The sequence below is a fragment of the Hoplias malabaricus genome, chromosome Y (assembly GCF_029633855.1).
Source record: "Hoplias malabaricus isolate fHopMal1 chromosome Y, fHopMal1.hap1, whole genome shotgun sequence".
Classification (NCBI taxonomy): domain Eukaryota; kingdom Metazoa; phylum Chordata; class Actinopteri; order Characiformes; family Erythrinidae; genus Hoplias; species Hoplias malabaricus.
Window position 1 is genome coordinate 87446675 of NC_089820.1, and position 18759 is coordinate 87465433.

Sequence of the window (18759 nt, forward strand, 5' to 3'; positions counted from 1 at the left end):
GAAAAACACCTGGGAGAGGATCTGTAAATTCATGTATAAATTTGTGTGCTTTATGTGGCCAAAATTACAACATTATAAATAAAAAAAAATAATAATAATAAAATAAAATAAATAAAAGGGAGGAGGAAGCGGGCTGATGACGCACTTCCTTTGGCGCGGTTATGAGGGAATTCAAAAGTGAGCCGTTAACAGCGCGGTGTTTTTCTCAGAGTCTCTCTCTCTCCTCAGAATAACTCCGATATCAAACTCACCTGATATGTGTTAGAGTCCTTCTTTCTTCAGGAGTAAGTATCAGTTCTGTGCCCGGGTTAGAAATATCCGGCGTTGTTTTCAAAGACGTTTTTTTATTTGTGATGTGAACATTAGTCGTTGGAAGCTAAGCGGTTAACGCTGCGAGTTCAAACACGGAGAGGATTTTATTGGAGAAATAAGTTGTTATACTTTTACTGACGCGACTTTAACCCTCACCTGTATCAATGTGTCCAATAACGTTTTTCTTTTGAATAGGTTTTTATTTTTTACAAGAGGAAGGACAGTGAAACATTTACCGACTGTTGTTTTCTAGCGAGAATAACCTGTAGTCAGATGTTTTTTCTTATTCTTCAGTAATTTAAACATAATCCGTTTCTCTTTTTCTGTTCATTTTAACGTTGAGCTGAATTTACCAGAATAAGTCCGTCGTGCGGCTTTTATATGGCCCCTGTTTAACTTCCTGAGTTTTTACGTCTATTATAATTTCTAAAGTATGTTCTGCGATGAAGTCACATGTAATAAATATATTTAGCTGATTTCTCAGAAACGGTATCTGCACCAGGGGTGATTCTCCACGGCACAAATCAGTACACACCGCACACACACACACACACACACGAGCAGGACTGGTCTTTCTGAACACACCGGGTACCTGCTGGGAGCTGCTCAGAGGGTCACTGGTTTTTACTGTGGTTATGACCAGTGTATTTGTTTATTACCAGTCGTAGTAGCTGATGTGTTTCTGTTGGGCGTTGGCTGTGTGCTTGCAGAGATGTCGTGGGATTTCGCTGTTCCAGTTTCTTTGGATGACCTGCTGAAATCAGGAGCCGTGAACCAGTATGTGGTCCAGGACGTGCTCTCAGCCAAACAGCTCCCCTCTCAGCTCAACAGTACGTACATGCTACGTGTTCCTTTACCCTCTTCTTTCAACCAATTTATATGATTTTGCGTAAGAGTGTATGACTCCATAAGGAATTGGCTGTTTTAGATGGTAAAGGTGGTATGTTTGTGAAGTATGAAATATACTTAGCCTTAAAGCAATTAAATCTTTCAAACGTGTGAATAATTGTGTGAATGTATCATAATATATGCTCTTTGTTTATTGTTGATACAATAAAGCTAGCACAAAACAGTTCCTCTGGGTCTTAATGAATATATAATAGTATTTGTTCTACGTATACAAGAGTCAAGCACCACAAAACCATTCTAATTCTGTTTAAACAGTCCTATCCTTAATGAAACCTTTCTAGTCAAAATACCACATTGATTAAACACAGCACCGTTCTCACCCTGGCTGAATAGCCCTACTCAGAACCACCCGCTTTAGCGCCTTTTCCTTTAAATGAGAATGAGCCGCAGTTAAGTTTAGCGTGAAAGCCCATGAGTGACTGAGCAGGAGCTATTTTTGCTTGGTTCTCTTCTTCTGTTCTCAGTTTCACCATATTTAATCCAACAAAGGTTTATGCTGTCACAAAACATGGGCCCAGCTCTGTTACTGGTGATACTCAGACAAGAGGGTGTGAAAATTCACAAATATTTGCACTGTATGTAAAATGCTGCACAGAATCAGAAAAACCTTACGAATAAATAAATGAATGAATAAAATCCCATTTTCTGACTTAAGTCCACATGCCCCAAGATACGGACTGCGTATTTCCGCTTCACGTTTTGTAGGTTGATCGTCCAAACCCCCCCACAATTTATCTGCTACTGCCCTGAAATTTTATTTTCCATGTTCTTTTTAAATGTTGAGCCCTGCAGCTCACACAAGCACAAAGCAACAAGAAGGCAGAGAAACAGAAGGTTCTCCGTAAGGGTTTTATCCTCATGCTCCTTTCACAGGTAGCACAGCTCTGTTTGTCTGTTTTCACTGGAACTCTGTTGAATTTTATCGTTACTCTAAAGAGTGGCAGTAAAACTTTGTTCCACACTTATGGTTAAACTCTTCTGTGCTGTTACACACACACATTGTGTGACAGTTTCATGAGTGGACTAATAGGAACCATTCTTAATGACTTCCATTAAAAATGGATAAGATGAGACTGTTGTTAAAATAAAGATTGACACTGTGGCCTAAAATTATGCAGTGGGTCAGTACTAATCCTTTTTATCTTCTTTGTTAATCAGACTTTAAAGCTGCTTTGAGAAGCCAGGGCCCTCTGTGCATTCTGGAGCATTTTGACACAGTGTACAGTGTTCTGCAGTGAGTATAAACCATGGCCACTCTGCATGTTCCTGTTTATTTTAATATGGAAAGCGTACATGTCTTGGCTTTTTATTATCGCACTAATCTCACTTTTAAAGGCATTGCCGGGTGGTGGATGTAACTCTGAAGGAGGACACGCTGCAGTTCCTCATACAAGGTGTGTTTTTGTTGTTAAACATGACCTTTGTTATTATTTTTCTTTCCTCTTCCTTTCACATACCCTTTACGTGTCCCATGATTCATCATTTTCTCCTTCAATTTCAGTGGTCAGGGGCTTGTCTGTTTCTCTGCCGTCCCTGCTCTTGTCCAGCACTTTGTCAGCAGCGGACCGCAAACAGCAGCTGAATGCTGTCAAAATGAGTGTGTTCCTGCTCTGTAAACTTACAGAGAATCTGGAGAGTGAGTCCTGCAGGGAGAGCATCATCACCGCCCCCAGCAAGGTACCGCTTTTCCTGTCATACATAAACAGTGTCTTTTTTAGCTACCTTTTGGCCAAATTCTTTTCAACTGAATGTTAATTCCAGGGCCGTAAAAAAGAGAAAGCGCCCGGTAAGGGCTTGCAGCAGTGGGACAGCGAGAGAGAGACTGTACTGCAGAGTATGATCCAGCTTCTCCAGTTGGATATCAGGGGTTTGTGGAACCTTTCTCTGGTTGAGGAAGAGTTTGTCAGGTGAGGGTCCAAGCATTGGTCTTTTAGTTAGTATTCTCTTAAGCCATATTTAATATTGCTTTGGATATAAAATGGTCAGGTCATATCATTTATAAAATTACAAACTTATCTAATGCTGAATATTTTGTGTTTTTCTGCTCTCCTGATTTGCTGGTGCATAGCTGTGTGACGTGTTGTTGTTATAAGCTGTTGGAGAATCCCACTATTGGTCACGTGAGGAACAAAGCGGCTCGTGATGCAATTATTCACCTGCTGGGTGTGATGGTGAAGAAATACAACCATATGCTTGGTTAGTAAACACCTGCATAGTGGAGGCATCCTTGCTTACATTGAATCTGTGTAAAATAAGAACGGTTGGTGTATGTTTTGATTCATTTTTATAAACTTTATTTTTAAGGCTGAATCTTCACAATATTATGCACATCTCAGCACCCAAGTACAGCTAGTCACAAAAACCAGTAGCTCAATATAGCAGTGTCACTTTCACCATTGGACATTGTCTAAAAATAAAAAAATAAACAGATGTTCACAGGTAATTTTCTGCCAGTCTCAGGTCTCTTGCGGTTGAAAAGGATGAATGCTGGTCCGGCCCCTGACGATGCACCGCTGTTTGAGTTTAAATCCTGTACTTTATTGTCATTTATTAGCACACACTACAGTATCAACACTGATCACTGGTATGATCACTTTTAAAAGTATATTTCAATGTGTAGAAACCAACACAAAAACAACTTTGTTTTAAGATTCCAACTATATTTTAAAAGGTTTTGTATTTTTTCTTTTCCCTACACCACAGGATAGAGTTGTTTATCATCAGCTGTTATTATTATTTTAAAAAAATTCCACATCGTGACTGTTCATTGATTAATAAAAGATTACTGAGCACTGCCTGATGCAGCACGTTTACATCTGGCAGATGAGCACATCTTCACGCCTGAACTCGTAAGGAAATTGCACTTGGCTGAAGGGGGCCTTGAACCAGTTTGAGCTACGTCATTTCGAGAGGACATTAATGTATTGTCAGAGTCTCAGATTATTTATTAACAATCTGTTTGAAAATGCCTTTTACTGAATCACATCAGTATATTATTTATACATGTATTTTGTGTGGTCACACAGCTCCAGGGACCTGGAGGTTGTGGGTTCGAGTCCCGCTCCGTGTGACTGTCTGTGAGGAGTGTGGTGTGTTCTCTCTGTGTCTGCATGGGTTTCCTCCGGATGACTGTCTGTGAGGAGTGTGGTGTGTTCTCCCTGTGTCTGCGTGGGTTTCCTCCGGGTGACTGTCTGTGAGGAGTGTGGTGTGTTCTCTCTGTGTCTGCGTGGGTTTACTCCGGGTGACTGTCTGTGAGGAGTGTGGTGTGTTCTCTCTGTGTCTGCGTGGGTTTCCTCCGGGTGCTCCGGTTTCCTCCCACGCTCCAAACACACACGTTGGTAGGTGGATTGGAGACTCAAGTGTCCGTAGGTGTGAATGTGTGTGTGTTGCCCTGTGGAGGACTCCCACACCCACAGGTGTGTATTCCTGCCTTGCGCCCAATTATTCCAGGTAGGCTCTGGACCCACCGTGACCCTGAAATGAATAAACGGTTACAGATAATGAATGAATGTATTTTGTGTGTGTTTTGCAGGGGCCTGTGTGAAAGTGATTCAGCTGCTGCAGCACTTCGAACAGCTCTCCTCAGTGTGTGCGCAGGCCGTGTCAGCCTGGTGCTCAGAGTACGGAGTTAAGGCCATTGTAGGAGAGGTCATGAGGTTTGCTGCACTTTACATAATTTTTTTTTATTATTTGTTTCCTGAGACATGTTCAGGTTTTCATTGCATGTGTTTGATTTCCAGAGAAATTGGACAGAAGTCTAGTGATGAGTTAGTACGAGAGGGCTCAGGAGTGAAAGCTTTCTCTAGCTTTCTGTCTGAGCTCAGCACTCTAGTCCCTGAAGCCATGATCCCGAACATCAGTGTGCTTCTTGCACACCTGGAGGGAGAGGTATGTACACACAGTCATGAAGGAGGAAGAATGAAAGAAGAATATAAAGTAGAGGTGAAAAATAATTAGCAAAATAAAAAATAATAATCAACATCACTTTCCCTATGCGTTTGCTTGTAGCCATATTCTTGTTTTATTGCATTTTTGTTGCCCAGTGATGATATCAACACACATGTCAGGATTAATCACTGGATTAGAGTTTCCATGTTGTTCGCCTTTAGTCTCGACAGAGCAGTGTAAAATAGCTACTTTGTAGAGTGGGTTCTACTTAAAGTCCCAGTCTTGCAGCTCTCCTCTAAATAATTGAAAAAGTGCATTCTCAGTCCTCTAACGTATCCAGGAGGCTTTGAACACTTTGATTCCTAGATGAAATTCATAGGTTGAGTGTTTGTTTCTGTCTCAGAGTTCAAGCATGCGTGTGGCGGTGTGCGAGGTGTTGGGGGAGGTGCTGATACGTGTGTTAAGTGGTGATAAACTGGACGATTCTGGCAGAGTAGATCGAGATCGTTTCCTTGACACTCTTCAGGAGCACATTCACGACACACACTCTCATGTCAGAGCTCGAGTGTTGCAGGTGTACACCAGAATTGTCAACAGCAAGGTATGTATCTATGCATGAGTGTTGTTTATTATGAGGAAATAGGACAGGTTTTCAGTTTATTTTATTCTTCCTCTCTTTCTTGCAGGCTTTGCCTTTATGTAAATATACTGAAGTAATGGAGTTGGCTGTTGGGCGTCTTGGTGATAAATCGGTCAACGTGTGTAAGAGTGCCGTTCAGCTCCTGGCTGCATTTATTGCGCACAATCCATACAGCTGCAAGGTGAAGCCTAGGCATGTTCTAATTAAGGTTTTGAAAAGGGCAAAATATATAATTTTATCTAAGAGTCTGATGGCTGGGATTCAGCTGCACAGATTCTTAATGTGTTAGAATAATTTATTGTATTCAATAACATTTGAGCTCATATCCTAATGCCATGCAAATGTTGGTGGGGGCTGGGGGGTGCAGGCTGTGTGAATACTTCGTGTTATAATTCTGCATTTAATTTTAAATGGACCAAGATTTACAACCAATTGGTTTCTGCTTATAAAATCTCTACTCTGAGAGAGAGTAATATGTAGGTTTCTGATTTCTTTAGCTGAGCAGCGTGGACTTGAAAAGCCCTCTGGAAAAAGAAATGGCCAAACTCAAGAAAATGAAAGAGAACATGAGGGAGGAAGTGGCAGGTACACCACCCTGTCTCTGTTTTTAATTTTATGTTCATCTTTCACTCTTTAGTGCTAATGACTGTTTCCCAGTGATGATACCAAGGCGAATGTGAGCTCGCTGGATGAGAGCTTGAGTGCTTCTGTGCTCCAGTCGGCTGGTAATCTTGACAGGGCAGTGGAGGTTGGCTGCTCTGTTGTAAGGGCCAGCCTACAGTCACAAAGCCTTTTCAATTATACTCTCCTTTTAAAGAAGTGTAGGGGAGAATGTGGGAAGTGCTGACAGTATGTGTGTGTGTGTGTGTGTGTGTGTGTGTGTGTGTGTGTGTGTGTGTGTGTGTGAGGGAGTGTATGGACACAGATTCTCTGCTCTCTACGTTATCCAGCCAGCTGTGAACTCTATCTTTGGTAATCTGAGGGAGCAGGCCATCCCAGTAATGTGTAATGGCTAAACTGATCACCACAGTAATAACATTACTATTTGTGGTTTGATCACACGTTTTTTTGTTTTTGTTTTTTTTCTCTTCCCCCATCTTTCTTCCACTGTCTGTCACACTAAGTATTTATTTAATATCTTCAATGTCTGGTCTTAGTTGCTGTAATCTCAGCAAGTGATCTATGGGCTGCAATGGAGCCAGAGGTTTCTAACACGGTCAGATCTCACCTGGAGGATAGTAGAGATGCTGAAAGAGAGGAAGAGTGTGATGAAGAGGATGAGATGAAAAGGGATGAAAAAGAGAGGAGTGACAGAGACACTGCAGTCCAGATCGCCCAGTACCTCAGACACAATAAATACAGGTAACAAGTGACAACTGTAGTACAAACCCGTTTCCAAAAAGGTTAACACTTTCTGAAAATGGCACTTAAAAATATTTATAATTTGTTAATTCACTTGAAACATTAAGAGAAAACGCACATACGTTTTTCAATGTTTTCAATTATGAGATTAAGAAATGTAAATCATTCTCAGCGCTGCAGTGACACTGACGTGGTGGTGGTGTGTTAGTGTGTGTTGTGCTGGTGTAGAGTGGATCAGACACAGCAGTGCTGCTGGAGTTTTTAAACCCTGTGTCCACTCTCTGTCCACTCTGTGAGACACTCCTCCCTCGTTGGTCCACCTTGTAGATGTAAAGTCAGAGACAGTAGCTCATCTGTCGCTGCACAGTGTGTGTCGCTCGTCCTCTAGTCCTTCATCAGTGACACAGGACGCTGTCGGCTGGATGTTTTTGGTCGGTGGACTGTTCTCGGTCCAGACACTGAGGGGTTTAAAAACTCCAGCAGCACTGCTGTGTCTGATCCACTCTACACCAACACAACACACACTAACACACCACCACCACGTCAGTGTCACTGCAGCGCTGAGAATGATCCACCACCACATCACACCTGCTCTGTGGGGGTCCTGAGCGCTGAGGAACAGGGGGAGAGGGGGCAAACAGTATGCAAAGCAACATACTGGTTTCAGTTTGTAATTGTAGAACTACAAAGTGCTCCTCTCTCCTAAGAGAATGGACACTGAGTGTAGAAACAAGGAAGTCATAATGTTATGGTTGATCCGTGTATATTCTTCCGTACTCACTGATTTTTCTCTTAAAGGTTTAGTAATACTTTACTTTTTGATGTGGGTTCCCCCCTTTATTTTTTTATATATATTCCTTAACTTGGATTCACCATTTTCTACTCGTACATGGTCACAGTTCTGAGCTGTTTATTCTGGAACAACACTCTTGTACGTGATGCTCCATATGTACATCATACAGGTGGGAAATTAAATATTCCAGTCTAAAATTTGTGATCTTTCTGTGCCCGTTTTTTAGACAGGCAGTGCGTCTCTGTGTGCAAGCTCACACTCTTTACCCTGAGTCTCCATTCTTCTCAGCTCTGTCCGATTTGAACCCAGATGCAGTTATCAGCACGCTGGCTTCTCTATTTAAAGGTAGGTAAAGGTGTGGAAGTGAATGTATGTATGTGTTTATATATTGACTTCTCACTGTTGCCTGCTTTTAGCTTTTTCTACCACATCTGCGCAGAGAAGTGTCTTGAGTCTACAATAATTTTTTTTCACACTGCACTGTTCCCACAACTGACTAATTTATCCTTCAAAGGTCCTAAAGAGGATGAAGCAACTGAGCAAGCAGTGAATGAGCAGTCCCCCACATCTCAGAAGGAAGGGGGAAAGGAGTCAACCGAGGAGGCTGAGAACGAGCTGAAAAAGCAGGAAATGTTAGTGCAATACTTGAGAGATACAGAGAGCTTTGCGCTGCAGGTGGAGAGAGCCATTGCTGTCATTAACAACATGCTTTACTGGAAAACCAGTACAGGTGATCTTTACCCGTCTGTATATGTTAGGGGAGGGAGGGTGATTTAAGTTTTATAAATACAGTGTGAAACCAGTGCAGTGACTTTGTGCCTGATGTATGTTATAAATTTGTTATAAAGTATACAGAACCTGAAGCAGTTTCTAATACAAACTATTGAGAGACACTTCCAAGTCACTGTGGGATTCTTCAAAATTGAGACAAACAGATTTTCCAAGAAAATTTTAATGCCAGTGCTTTAAATTTCACTACAGTTTTCAGTAAGCTTTTAAAAAAATGTATTCTGACTAAAGCACAGTGACACGCTGGAGTATGATTTGTCTTAGATTGGGGTATGACTGCAGGTTACAAAATAATTTGATAAAATTGTTCTGTATACATAACGGTGGACAGTTTTGCTATATAATGATGTAACCATATACTTCCAATTCCATTTCTAGTGGTTCAGGAGGCAGTGCAGTTCTGTGTAACAGCACATGAGTTCAGCGTAGCAGACTCTGTGTGTGGAGTGAGGAAAATGCTGCCATTGGTTTGGTCTTCAGATGCCGCAGTCAAAGATGCTGTAATACAAGCGTATCGCCGTCTCTACCTCAACCCTCAGGGAGACAGCACTAGGTGGGTGAGAGTTTTCTGTCTGGCTGTAGAGGCACATACCTTTTCTTTAGTCTTGAAGCTTAGTAAAAGAATTGTTAATTCTGGGTCATATCGTGCAGACCTAGACACGACGGACCTCCTCAGAAAATGTAGTTTGGCAAGGAGGGGTCAGCACCTCCACCCATATGTACTGTACCTGTTAATCCGAACGCCAGCATTTCAAACTCATGTGATTAGGCGAAGTCATTACATATTTGTTACATCGTAATATACACCACAAAATCAGTTGAAAACCTGAAAATGATCATGTTAAATATTTAAGTGTGTAATATAGTCGTAACTATCATGCTTGAAGGGCAGTGCTTTAACTATCCCTTTGTCCCTCTTCTGTGCAGAGCAAAGGCCCAGACTCTAATAGACAGTCTGTCTGAGTTAATGATTGATGCCTCTCTGGGAACCATCCAGTGTCTTGAGGAAATTGTGAGTAACTGATTTTACCAGTGACTCTAGTTTAGTTTATTATTACTATTGGTGCTATTTAGAATGGGAAATGCAAATAAAAGAAAGTGGTCATTTGATTTATTGCTTGAAACATATATTTAAAATAATCAATAGCCATCTTTTTAAAATCGTTGTAATGGCTGAATTATTTATATCCTGCCCTCTGAACAGAGCTGTGCCCGTCATTGATGTGTTTTGATGCAGCGGGCTAGTAAAGCTAAAGCTCACTTCACTCAGGAACATTTATGGCCATGTTCTTTGTTAGTAACATTTAATGTGATTGTCCAGTTGCTACTTTGTGGCAAATGTTTTTGTAACATTGCCATAATTGGAATTTAATTTGTAAATAAAAATACCTCTCAGTATTTTACGCTCGGTCTGATGACCAGAAACTTGCGCCATTTTATTTATTTATTTATTTTGCATTAGGTATTTGTGGCTTGAATGTGTCATCTGGACTTTAATAAACTGAAGATTTGATGGCATTCAGCCACAAAAACATATTAATGAGGTCAGGGGCTGGTGTTGTATGTATTCTAAAACGTCTCTCAGCTGTACTGAGTGCCACTCGAGCATTTCTGAGAGTACAGTTCCACAACTTTAAAGCTGGGAGGCTTTATTCCCTTCCAGCCCAAGTTTTAGTTCTAAGTGTGACATTGGAGTAAGTGTTGTATCTCTATTTAAACAGACCTTGTAACTTCTGATTCTGATGATTCCCTAGGTGCAAGAGTTTTTCAGCAGTGAGAGTTCTCTCCAGGCGTCTGTGGTACAGGTTTTGTGGGAGAGGTTCTCGGGGAAGAGGGAGACTTCTTCACTGCAGAGGAGAGCTGCAGTCCTGCTGCTGGGCATGGCAGCACGGTGAGAGGCACACTTTTTTGTGATCGATCAGTTACAGCCTACTGTGAACACTTCACCTGCATTTTTAAAAATAAAACATTAATTCCCATAGGTTTCTCAAGAGAGTCACTTGGCCTTTATCCTCCTTAAAATTCATGTTCTACCTCCTCACTGTGTATGCACAATTAGGTCTGAAAGAGAGGTGGTTCTCAGTAATTTGGACACACTCTGCTCTGTGGCACTGGTAGAAAAGGTGGCTGAAGATTACCTGCTGGCCAGAGACACAGTCCTCACCATCACCAACATTACTGACCATGTCAGGGTGAGTACATGTAAGCTCTTGGAATGCAGACTGGCTTCTAAAGTAAAATATTGCTCCAAACTTGGAGTGTATATGATTAGAAGAACTTGTTATGGCTCTGTAAACAGTAAGTTTGAATGCAGTTTCATGCTGGAATTCATTTATTAATTTCTTTTCCCCGATGACTTGTATTTCAGCAATCTAAAGGGTCTCCTTTCAGGCTGCCTGTGGACCACCATCTGTTCACTTGTCTAATCCAGGCCATTGCTGATGGTATGCTAAATCTATAGGAACAGGACTGTGTAAAGTTTCCTTTCAGTTTTCTGACTGGTGCAAAATCTGAATTTTGTTTTTTAATTTTTTAATTAAATTGACTCTGATTGGAGACGACATCCTGTACCTCCCACATAAAGTCCTGAGTTCCTACTGAATGATGAATAACTCCTGTTTCTTGCACAAAGGCCAAAATTAGACATAAACACGCAGCAGCAAGGTCAACATTGACATGAACACTGCAGTTACACCACCAACGCTAAGGTTTCTATGTGTGGTTTATGGGATAGAGGAGGGAGGCTACTGCTTTCAGAAAAGTGCCAGTGTTATAAGAACTGCACACTAAATTACAAAATTTACAAGGGTTTAATGGAAAATAAGACCTGACCTGTCAAAGTGTTTTAACCCATGAACATCAAAGAAGTAAATTGTTTTTCTTTGATAAAACATTAAATTCCAACTCACCAGAAATCAATTTTCTATTTTTGGATTTGGCTTTAAATAGAAAACAGAATTCAAAGTTTACACAGACCGAGACCCGCCTGACTTCAGTTTGTTTTCAATTCTTACTTAAGGAATGATTTATGATTGTCTCTGTGGTGTGTGTAGGTGTGATCTTGTCTGATGTCTACTGGCAGACATTTATGGAGCAGGCCATCCGTCTGATTTATTTTCTGGCTGAGTCACCTGACCAGCTGTGTGCACGCCTCCTGCAGCGCTCTGCTCGATGTGTGTTGGAGCAGATCACAGAGGGGCAGGAGCTCAACCAGACCCAGATATCTGAAGGGTCTCAGGACTCGGTGCAGCAAGGTACAGTAGAACTATAACTATATTTAGAGTGCGTAGACTTGTATATTGAGTAAGGGATATCAGTCTTTTAACTGCAGTCTAACTACCACTTAGCACCACTGTGCTACAAGCTTTGAGAATAAAGTGTTCACTTCAGCCAGTTATCAAACATCACACTGTCAACTGCTCTATCTTTTCCTATGGTTTGTTCCTCTCCTGTCTGCTCTGGACATCTATTCTCTGCCTTTCACCCTGTGTTCATGCTGCACTGTAGTCACTTACAATGAGAGATTTTATTCTTTGTCTTATTGTCCGTTTGTGTGTGTGTAGTGAACTGTGTGAGTTTGGCACAGTTGCTGTCTTTGTGTGGAGCTGTGGCCTTCTGGCAGGTGTCTCACCTCGAGAGGAGTGTGAGTATGGAGCTCAGGAGGAGGAGAGGAGAGAAGGAGGAAAAAGAAGAAAAGGACAAGGGGCCAGTCGGCAAAAACAAGGTCTGTTTCTGTTTTTGGTGAAATCCGTGGTGTGCTCCAGGCCTTTAAACAGGAAACCAACAGCAAACTTATTCAGTTGCTTGATCTGCTATTAGAGTCTTATCTGGTGTTATTTTCAAATTGAGCGGCCATGTTTGTAAATAGCAGTCTGGTTTGAGTCCCTGGAAAGTGGATTTAACACTACATTTAGATACACTTCAGACATAGATGTTTTCCACACTTGTGAATCAATAAATTGTTCAGAAGATTTGGAATGTTTCCCATTTTCACAGTATTTCCAGAGGCAGAGTAACTGTTTAATTCCTTTACTCCTTTGTTTGGTGAAAGGCTGACCTGCACATGGGGGGCCCATACAAGTTTACAACAGGCTGAATGTCTGAAACCCAAATTTCACAAATTACGTATTTTGAAAGTATTTGATTTGTTGAGTCTGATTGATTTCAAGAATTCTGTCTGCGTTATCTATTCTGTGGTAGGAGGCCAATGACAGCTGTGTGGAGGAGGAGCTTGGGTTGACCGGTGCTTCGGCAGAGGACACGGAGGCAGAGTTTATTCGGAAAATCTGTGAAACGGAGCTGCTTGCTGGCAAGTGCCTCTGTTCTTAAAGCAGACTTGTACTTCTGCATTGACACAACACAGAGCCAACTCTGCAGGCTCATGCATTTGTAGTTTAATTTAAAGTTGATTTTAATTAAACTGTCTATTTTTGAAATTTGATTTGTAAAGTTCTGGCTGGCGGCACGGTGGCGCAGCAGGTAGTGTCGCAGTCACACAGCTCCAGGGGCCTGGAGGTTGTGGGTTCGATTCCCGCTCCGGGTGACTGTCTGTGAGGAGTTGGTGTGTTCTCTCTGTGTCCGCGTGGGTTTCCTCTGGGTGCTCCGGTTTCCTCCCACAGTCCAAAAACACACGTTGCAGGTGGATTGGCGACTCAAAAGTGTCCGTAGGTGTGAGTGAATGTGTGTGTGTGTGTTGTCCTGTGAAGGACTGGCGTCCCCTCCAGGGTGTATTCCTGCCTTGCGCCCAATGATTCCAGGTAGGCTCTGGACCCCCCATGACCCTAAATTGGATAAGCGGTTACAGATAATGGATGGAAGTTCTGGCTGCTGTTGACACCTCATTAAAAGCAGTCCAGGTGAAAATATTCCATTAAACTAACAAGTGTAGTTTTCTTTTTTGCAGTTACTTTTTATAAAGAGCTATTGATTGCAACTTAGTTCCTGTTTTTTTTTTTTTTTTTTTTTTTTTTTTTTTTTTTTTTTTTTTTGTAATTCATTCCATTTTCTATCTTTCCATGTGACTTTCGTTTCTTTGAATACAAAGATGGGAACGTGCTGAGTGTGTTTCTGCCTCTGCTGGTGAAGATTTGCAGCTCCCCTGGACGATACACTCATACACAACTCACCACGGCTGCCTGCCTTGCTCTGTCCCAGTTCATGATGATCAGGTATGTAAAAATAATTCAAATAAAAGGCACCCATGTCAGTTTCTTCAGTGTTCTCTGCAGATTTCAATTATTAATTTGTCTTGGATTATTTTAGTGAGGTGTCAGTACATTTGTGCTTTTCCACCGCATGGGTCCTTTTCCACTGGATGGGCTCCCCCGCGAAATGGAGCCTGTGACGTCGCAAAAACCTGTCTCTAACAGGAATCGCTGGCTTTGAAAAGCACAACAACGGCAGTGGTAAAGTTAGGCGCTGTTTACTCATTGTGTTTTAGTTTTTGGACTAAACACAGCTCCGCCCCCAGTTCTCACGGATCAGTTTTACTTGTCTGCTTTCACTAGAAATTTATCAGTCATCAGCTCAAGCTAAGGAGCATATAAACCTCTTCAAAACACCTCGAGGTGAAGATATGAGCTGCCATTTTGAGTTCGATTTAAAAAAAAAAAAAAAAAAAAAACCTGCTGTAACTTCAGAAAATTTAAAAGCGGCAGTTTGTATTTGATTTGAATGAGCTCTGCATTTTGTGGTGATTGACATGGCTTTGGCCATTCAGCACTCTGCAGGGTTTACACCTAACCATTACCAGTACCTACTCGGCTCGGTTGGAACCTGGAGTGAAAACTTACCCAGGACCAGGTGCCAGATTTGGCCGGTGGAAATGCAGTGGAAAAGTGCCATTGGGGGAGACTGACGCAGACACTAAAGCTTGGTGTAACACGTTCACTCTGACCTTGTGAAAGACCTTACAGTGAAAGCCTATTTCAGTATTAAAAAAAAGACATAAATGCAGTATGTTTGTTATAATTGCAAACTTTATACACCATTTTGTACTGCAGCACTGTGTCTTCATTAAATACGATTTTTTTTCTCTCTCCCACTTGCAGTCCGACGGTGTGTAAGGATAATATCCGTTTACTGTTCACTGTGCTGGAGAAATCCCCTCTCCCAGTTGTTAGAGCTAATACCATCATAGCTCTTGGAGACCTGACTGTTCGCTTCCCCAACATTCTGGAGCCGTGGACACCCAACTTGTATTCTAGGTACATCTAGCTACACTGCCTCGTTTATAAAGGTCTACCTGTGCTAATCTGCCTGAAAACCAAACGTGCAAACAAACCTAGCAAAATACCGTCTTGTTCGTGTTACACAGGAAATGTTATTAATGCAGATCAGTGCTTAAAGGGGCTTTCTCAATGTGTGTGGAGACAATTATCACATTGCCATTTGTGCCGTTTAGGCTGTGTGATGAAAGTACCTCAGTGCGCCTGACAGCCATCACTGTCCTGACCCAGCTCGTGCTGAAGGACGTGATGAAAGTCAAAGGTCAAGTCAGCGAGGTAGCTGTGCTTCTGCTGGACCCCGAGCCCCACATCGCCAGCCTGGCACTCAACTTCTTCAATGAGCTCTCTGCTAAGGTTTGCATTTGAGACCTCAACCTGGCTTTGGTTAAACACTGCTTTTAGAAAGTAGTGTGCATGAATAATAAAAATATTCTGATACAAAATACAAAAAAAAAAAGGACCTAAATAACCTGAGATCCAGTTTATATTTTTGTTTGTAATGTTATTATGCAAAATGGAAAGATGTAATTAGAACATGCGACTAATTTAAGTTTGCTTACGTCATAGGTTATAAAATGTCTTATGAAAAATACAAGAAAGGCTGTGTTTGGCATTTTGGTGCACACTTCTATTATATTTTCCACTGCATGTATCATTACTGCACAGTAAAGACAGTTATTTAGGATAAATGTAGCTATAAAATAACGTTTTAGCAGTTGAAATTTCTAGTAGAACTTGTCAGACCTTGATTTATGGCTAGAGAGTTTAATATCATTTTAAAAATTAAATGGTTGCCCAGAAATTTCAGCATATTTCACAAAGGAGGCAATTAAAGGAAATTCTGCCGTTTTCTTCAGGATGAATAATGATTTTTCCTGTTTTTCAAAAAATACATTGTTGGTATAACTGAATCTGTGTAAGTGTGCATTTCCTCTGTTTACAGCCTTCAGCTGTAAAATAACATGCAATATTTCATCCCCTTTAAGGATAATGCCATATATAACCTGCTGCCAGACATTATCAGCCGCTTGTCAGATCCAGAGAGGGGGATGAAAGAGGAGGATTTCAATACCATTATGAAGTGAGTGATTGTCCTTCGATACTGAGAGAATATATTTGTAACCACATTATTTAAATGTATTAAATTGTTGTCTCTCACAGGCAGCTCTTCTCATACATCACTAAGGAAAGACAGACGGAGAGTTTGGTGGAGAAGCTTTGTCAGCGTTTCAGAACTGCCAAGTGAGAAACTAAATTCTCTTTTTCACATTGCTCTGCGTGAGGGACACTTGTTCATAAATCTGCACTAGGCCTCTTTTAAAATCAATGAAATTAAGTGAAAGGTTTTTGCCTCTTGCATTTTTTTTTTTTTTTTAAATAAACAATCATACAGCTTCTTATTCGTTCTCTATCAGGACCGAGCGACAGTGGGCAGATCTGGCTGTGTCTCTGTCTCTGCTCTCCATGTGTGAGCGGGGCTTTAAGAAACTGCAGGAGTGCTGGGACTGTTACAGTGATAAGCTTGCCGAAGAGTCAGTGTACCAGCCCCTACTTTCTATCATGGCCAAACTCCGTCGAAGAGCCAAGCCCCAGTTTAAGGTACTGCTGCCACAACAAAATTTGTTTTTCTTTTGATTATAAAATGTTGTGGTGCATGTTGGCCTTAATTAGAATGTTGTGTTCTGATGTCATTGCCTCTAACTTATTTTCAGTGAAATTTTGGTTTGTTTGAGATGCCTTTCTAGCTGAGAATTATTTGTTTCTGATTTTGGAGAACATTCGTCAAGTGTCGCATCTTCATAGTGACTCTGTTAAATTCTCATTTGAATGCATTCACTAGCCTTAACCTAAACAGATGTTTTCAATAATAAGTGAATACCAAGCGAGTCCATAGCTCTTGACGGGTAACGTTCCTTGCTTCTGTTGCACAGGCGCAGGTGGAGGAGTTGGAGAAAAAGTTAACAGCGGTGCACACTAAAGGTCTGGAAAATGTTGAAAATGAGGAGGGAGAGCATCAGCTAGAGGAGCAGACACAAGGCCAGACCCCAGCGCCAAAGAGCGCTCGCAGACCAACACGAGGTAACCCTAGTCCAAGCTCTTGTGTGCTTTCTGCATTCCACTCAGATGCAGAGGTGGCTGGAGACCTACAAGTAACAATGGGGTCTAAGCTTCAGACGGGTTGAACCAGCATTCAGTCATCGAGCTTGTTTTAATGTGTTTTAGCGCGTGCGAAGTCCAAGATGGATGAAAGTGACTTGGTGACTCCTAAACGCTCCCGTGCTCGTCCCAAAAAAGTAATTGCCTTCAGCAGTGACGAAGGAGAAGATGAAGAAGGTGAGACAGCGCTGCTGTTCTGGCAGCAAATTTGGTTTTGTGTTTAAAATGAATCATTTTCCTCATTCATTAACTACTTTATACCAAAAACGGATATGGAACTGCATAAAAATAATTGGTACAAAAAACTAATTGCTTGGTACAGAGGTCCACAGACACCACCACGTGGAAGTACCAGCAAACACTGAATATAGGAGAACAGGAGTAGTTACTGTGCTCGGGGGTATATGTGGATGCAGATTGTAGTCACTTTCACAAGTGTACAATACTACCTAGTGTTCCTTAAAAACATGCATTACCTCTGAACAACTGTATAGAAAATGTTCACTCGTGACAGTTTTCACTTAAAAGCATAATTGTATGATTATGGTATTGTTGTACTTTGTTTATTTGGCAGTGAGTAAATGGCTCAGTTTTTTTATACTCCAACATCCTGTGATAAATCAGAGCCATCTAAAAGTGTTTTTACAATGTGCATGAACTGAACCGTGGCTCAGTTTGACCAGGACAAAGAACACCTCTTTGGGTGGATCCAATATTTTTACAATCATAACCATGGCCTTTAAGAGCTGCCGAAGACTTCCGACATGACTGCGATTATGGCTCAATGTAGAAGTAACTTAATGGATAATGTTCCATGTCTGTGTTCATGACTGACTGGAGGAGGCATAGATTATTGTTCCTATGTTTGATGGGAGTTGGGAGGTGTGGCTAAATATGATGCATTTGTTGTCTGAGATTCTGGGGCTCTAGTGTGACATCTACTGGCAGGATGTGGTATATTGCTTTAATCAGTTTGGCAATAGATCTCTGATGGTAAAGCAATGCAGCATTATTGGTTTGATTTGTGTCTAATTCCCTCATGGTCTTTTCAGATGCTGTCATGGCTGAGAGTGAAACCCCAAAAGTGACCACGCCCATTTCACGGACTCGCCGCACTCGCCTGCGCCACTGACCCTTCATCTGTGCTTTTGTTCTTTGCTCTGTTTTTAACTCTATTTACTTTGTGTAGTCCCGTCTGTCATTTTACCTGCGTTTGAATGATTCCTTTTGTAATTTAATAATAAAATAATGGTAATGGGCCATTATTAGTCCTTGTATGACGTACAGTGAACTGTCTTGCGCATTTAATCCGTCTGTGGCAGTGAACACTCTCTCACACACACACTAGTCTACTAGGGGTTGTGAACACACACCCACAGCAGGGGACAGCCATCCCTGCTGCTCGGGGAGCAGTTGTGGGTTTGGTACCTTGCTCAAGGGCCCCTTGAAGGCTGAAGCGTTTTTATTAAATTTGATCATTGAGTAATCGGAATTACCAAATTATTTTAATGTCTAATTAACACCAAGATATTTATGAAATACAAACCCCATTTACCAAAAAGAATTATTTTTTAAGCCTACATTCATTGGAATATATTACAATGAATTATTTGAAGTGTTGAAACTGGGAAAGTTTGTTTTGGGAAAGACATTTGTCCATTATTAATCTGATACCAGGAATA

The 18759-nt window shown here is 41.4% G+C and overlaps 1 protein-coding gene and 1 non-coding gene across 3 annotated transcripts; both read left to right on the forward strand.

The window, feature by feature from the left end:
- The first annotated feature begins 152 nt into the window (after positions 1 to 152).
- LOC136679559 (condensin complex subunit 1-like) lies at positions 153 to 18651 on the forward strand. Of its 2 annotated transcripts, none has more exons than XM_066658167.1 (32): positions 153 to 284; positions 1023 to 1142; positions 2380 to 2455; positions 2557 to 2615; positions 2723 to 2898; positions 2983 to 3128; positions 3290 to 3417; positions 4754 to 4877; positions 4962 to 5109; positions 5513 to 5710; positions 5796 to 5930; positions 6247 to 6334; positions 6907 to 7111; positions 8131 to 8249; positions 8419 to 8634; positions 9072 to 9246; positions 9621 to 9705; positions 10448 to 10584; positions 10753 to 10885; positions 11062 to 11137; positions 11747 to 11947; positions 12257 to 12417; positions 12894 to 13002; positions 13738 to 13861; positions 14744 to 14899; positions 15097 to 15274; positions 15907 to 16001; positions 16082 to 16162; positions 16336 to 16519; positions 16852 to 16999; positions 17144 to 17254; positions 18130 to 18651. In XM_066658167.1, exons 2-32 carry the CDS (start codon positions 1025 to 1027, stop codon positions 18207 to 18209), a joined length of 4170 nt encoding a protein of 1389 aa, XP_066514264.1. In that variant the 5' UTR covers positions 153 to 284; positions 1023 to 1024; the 3' UTR covers positions 18210 to 18651. The 2 variants fall into 2 exon arrangements, with proteins under 2 accessions (XP_066514264.1, XP_066514265.1); XM_066658168.1 differs by having other exon boundaries at positions 17144 to 17249; positions 18128 to 18651.
- LOC136679854 (small nucleolar RNA U85) lies at positions 6401 to 6735 on the forward strand. The gene has a single exon (XR_010796631.1). It is a non-coding gene; the product is annotated as a small nucleolar RNA U85 (small nucleolar RNA).
- Positions 18652 to 18759: the final 108 nt, after the last annotated feature.

Excerpts from the sequence above, each read along its gene's own strand:
- LOC136679559 (XM_066658167.1), top strand. The coding sequence starts at position 1,025 with ATGTCGTGGGATTTCGCTGTTCCAGTTTCTTTGGATGACCTGCTGAAA. Across the intron at positions 8,635-9,071 it reads TTACTGGAAAACCAGTACAG|TGGTTCAGGAGGCAGTGCAG; the intron begins GTGATCTTTACC and ends TTCCATTTCTAG. Across the intron at positions 13,003-13,737 it reads TGAAACGGAGCTGCTTGCTG|ATGGGAACGTGCTGAGTGTG; the intron begins GCAAGTGCCTCT and ends TTGAATACAAAG.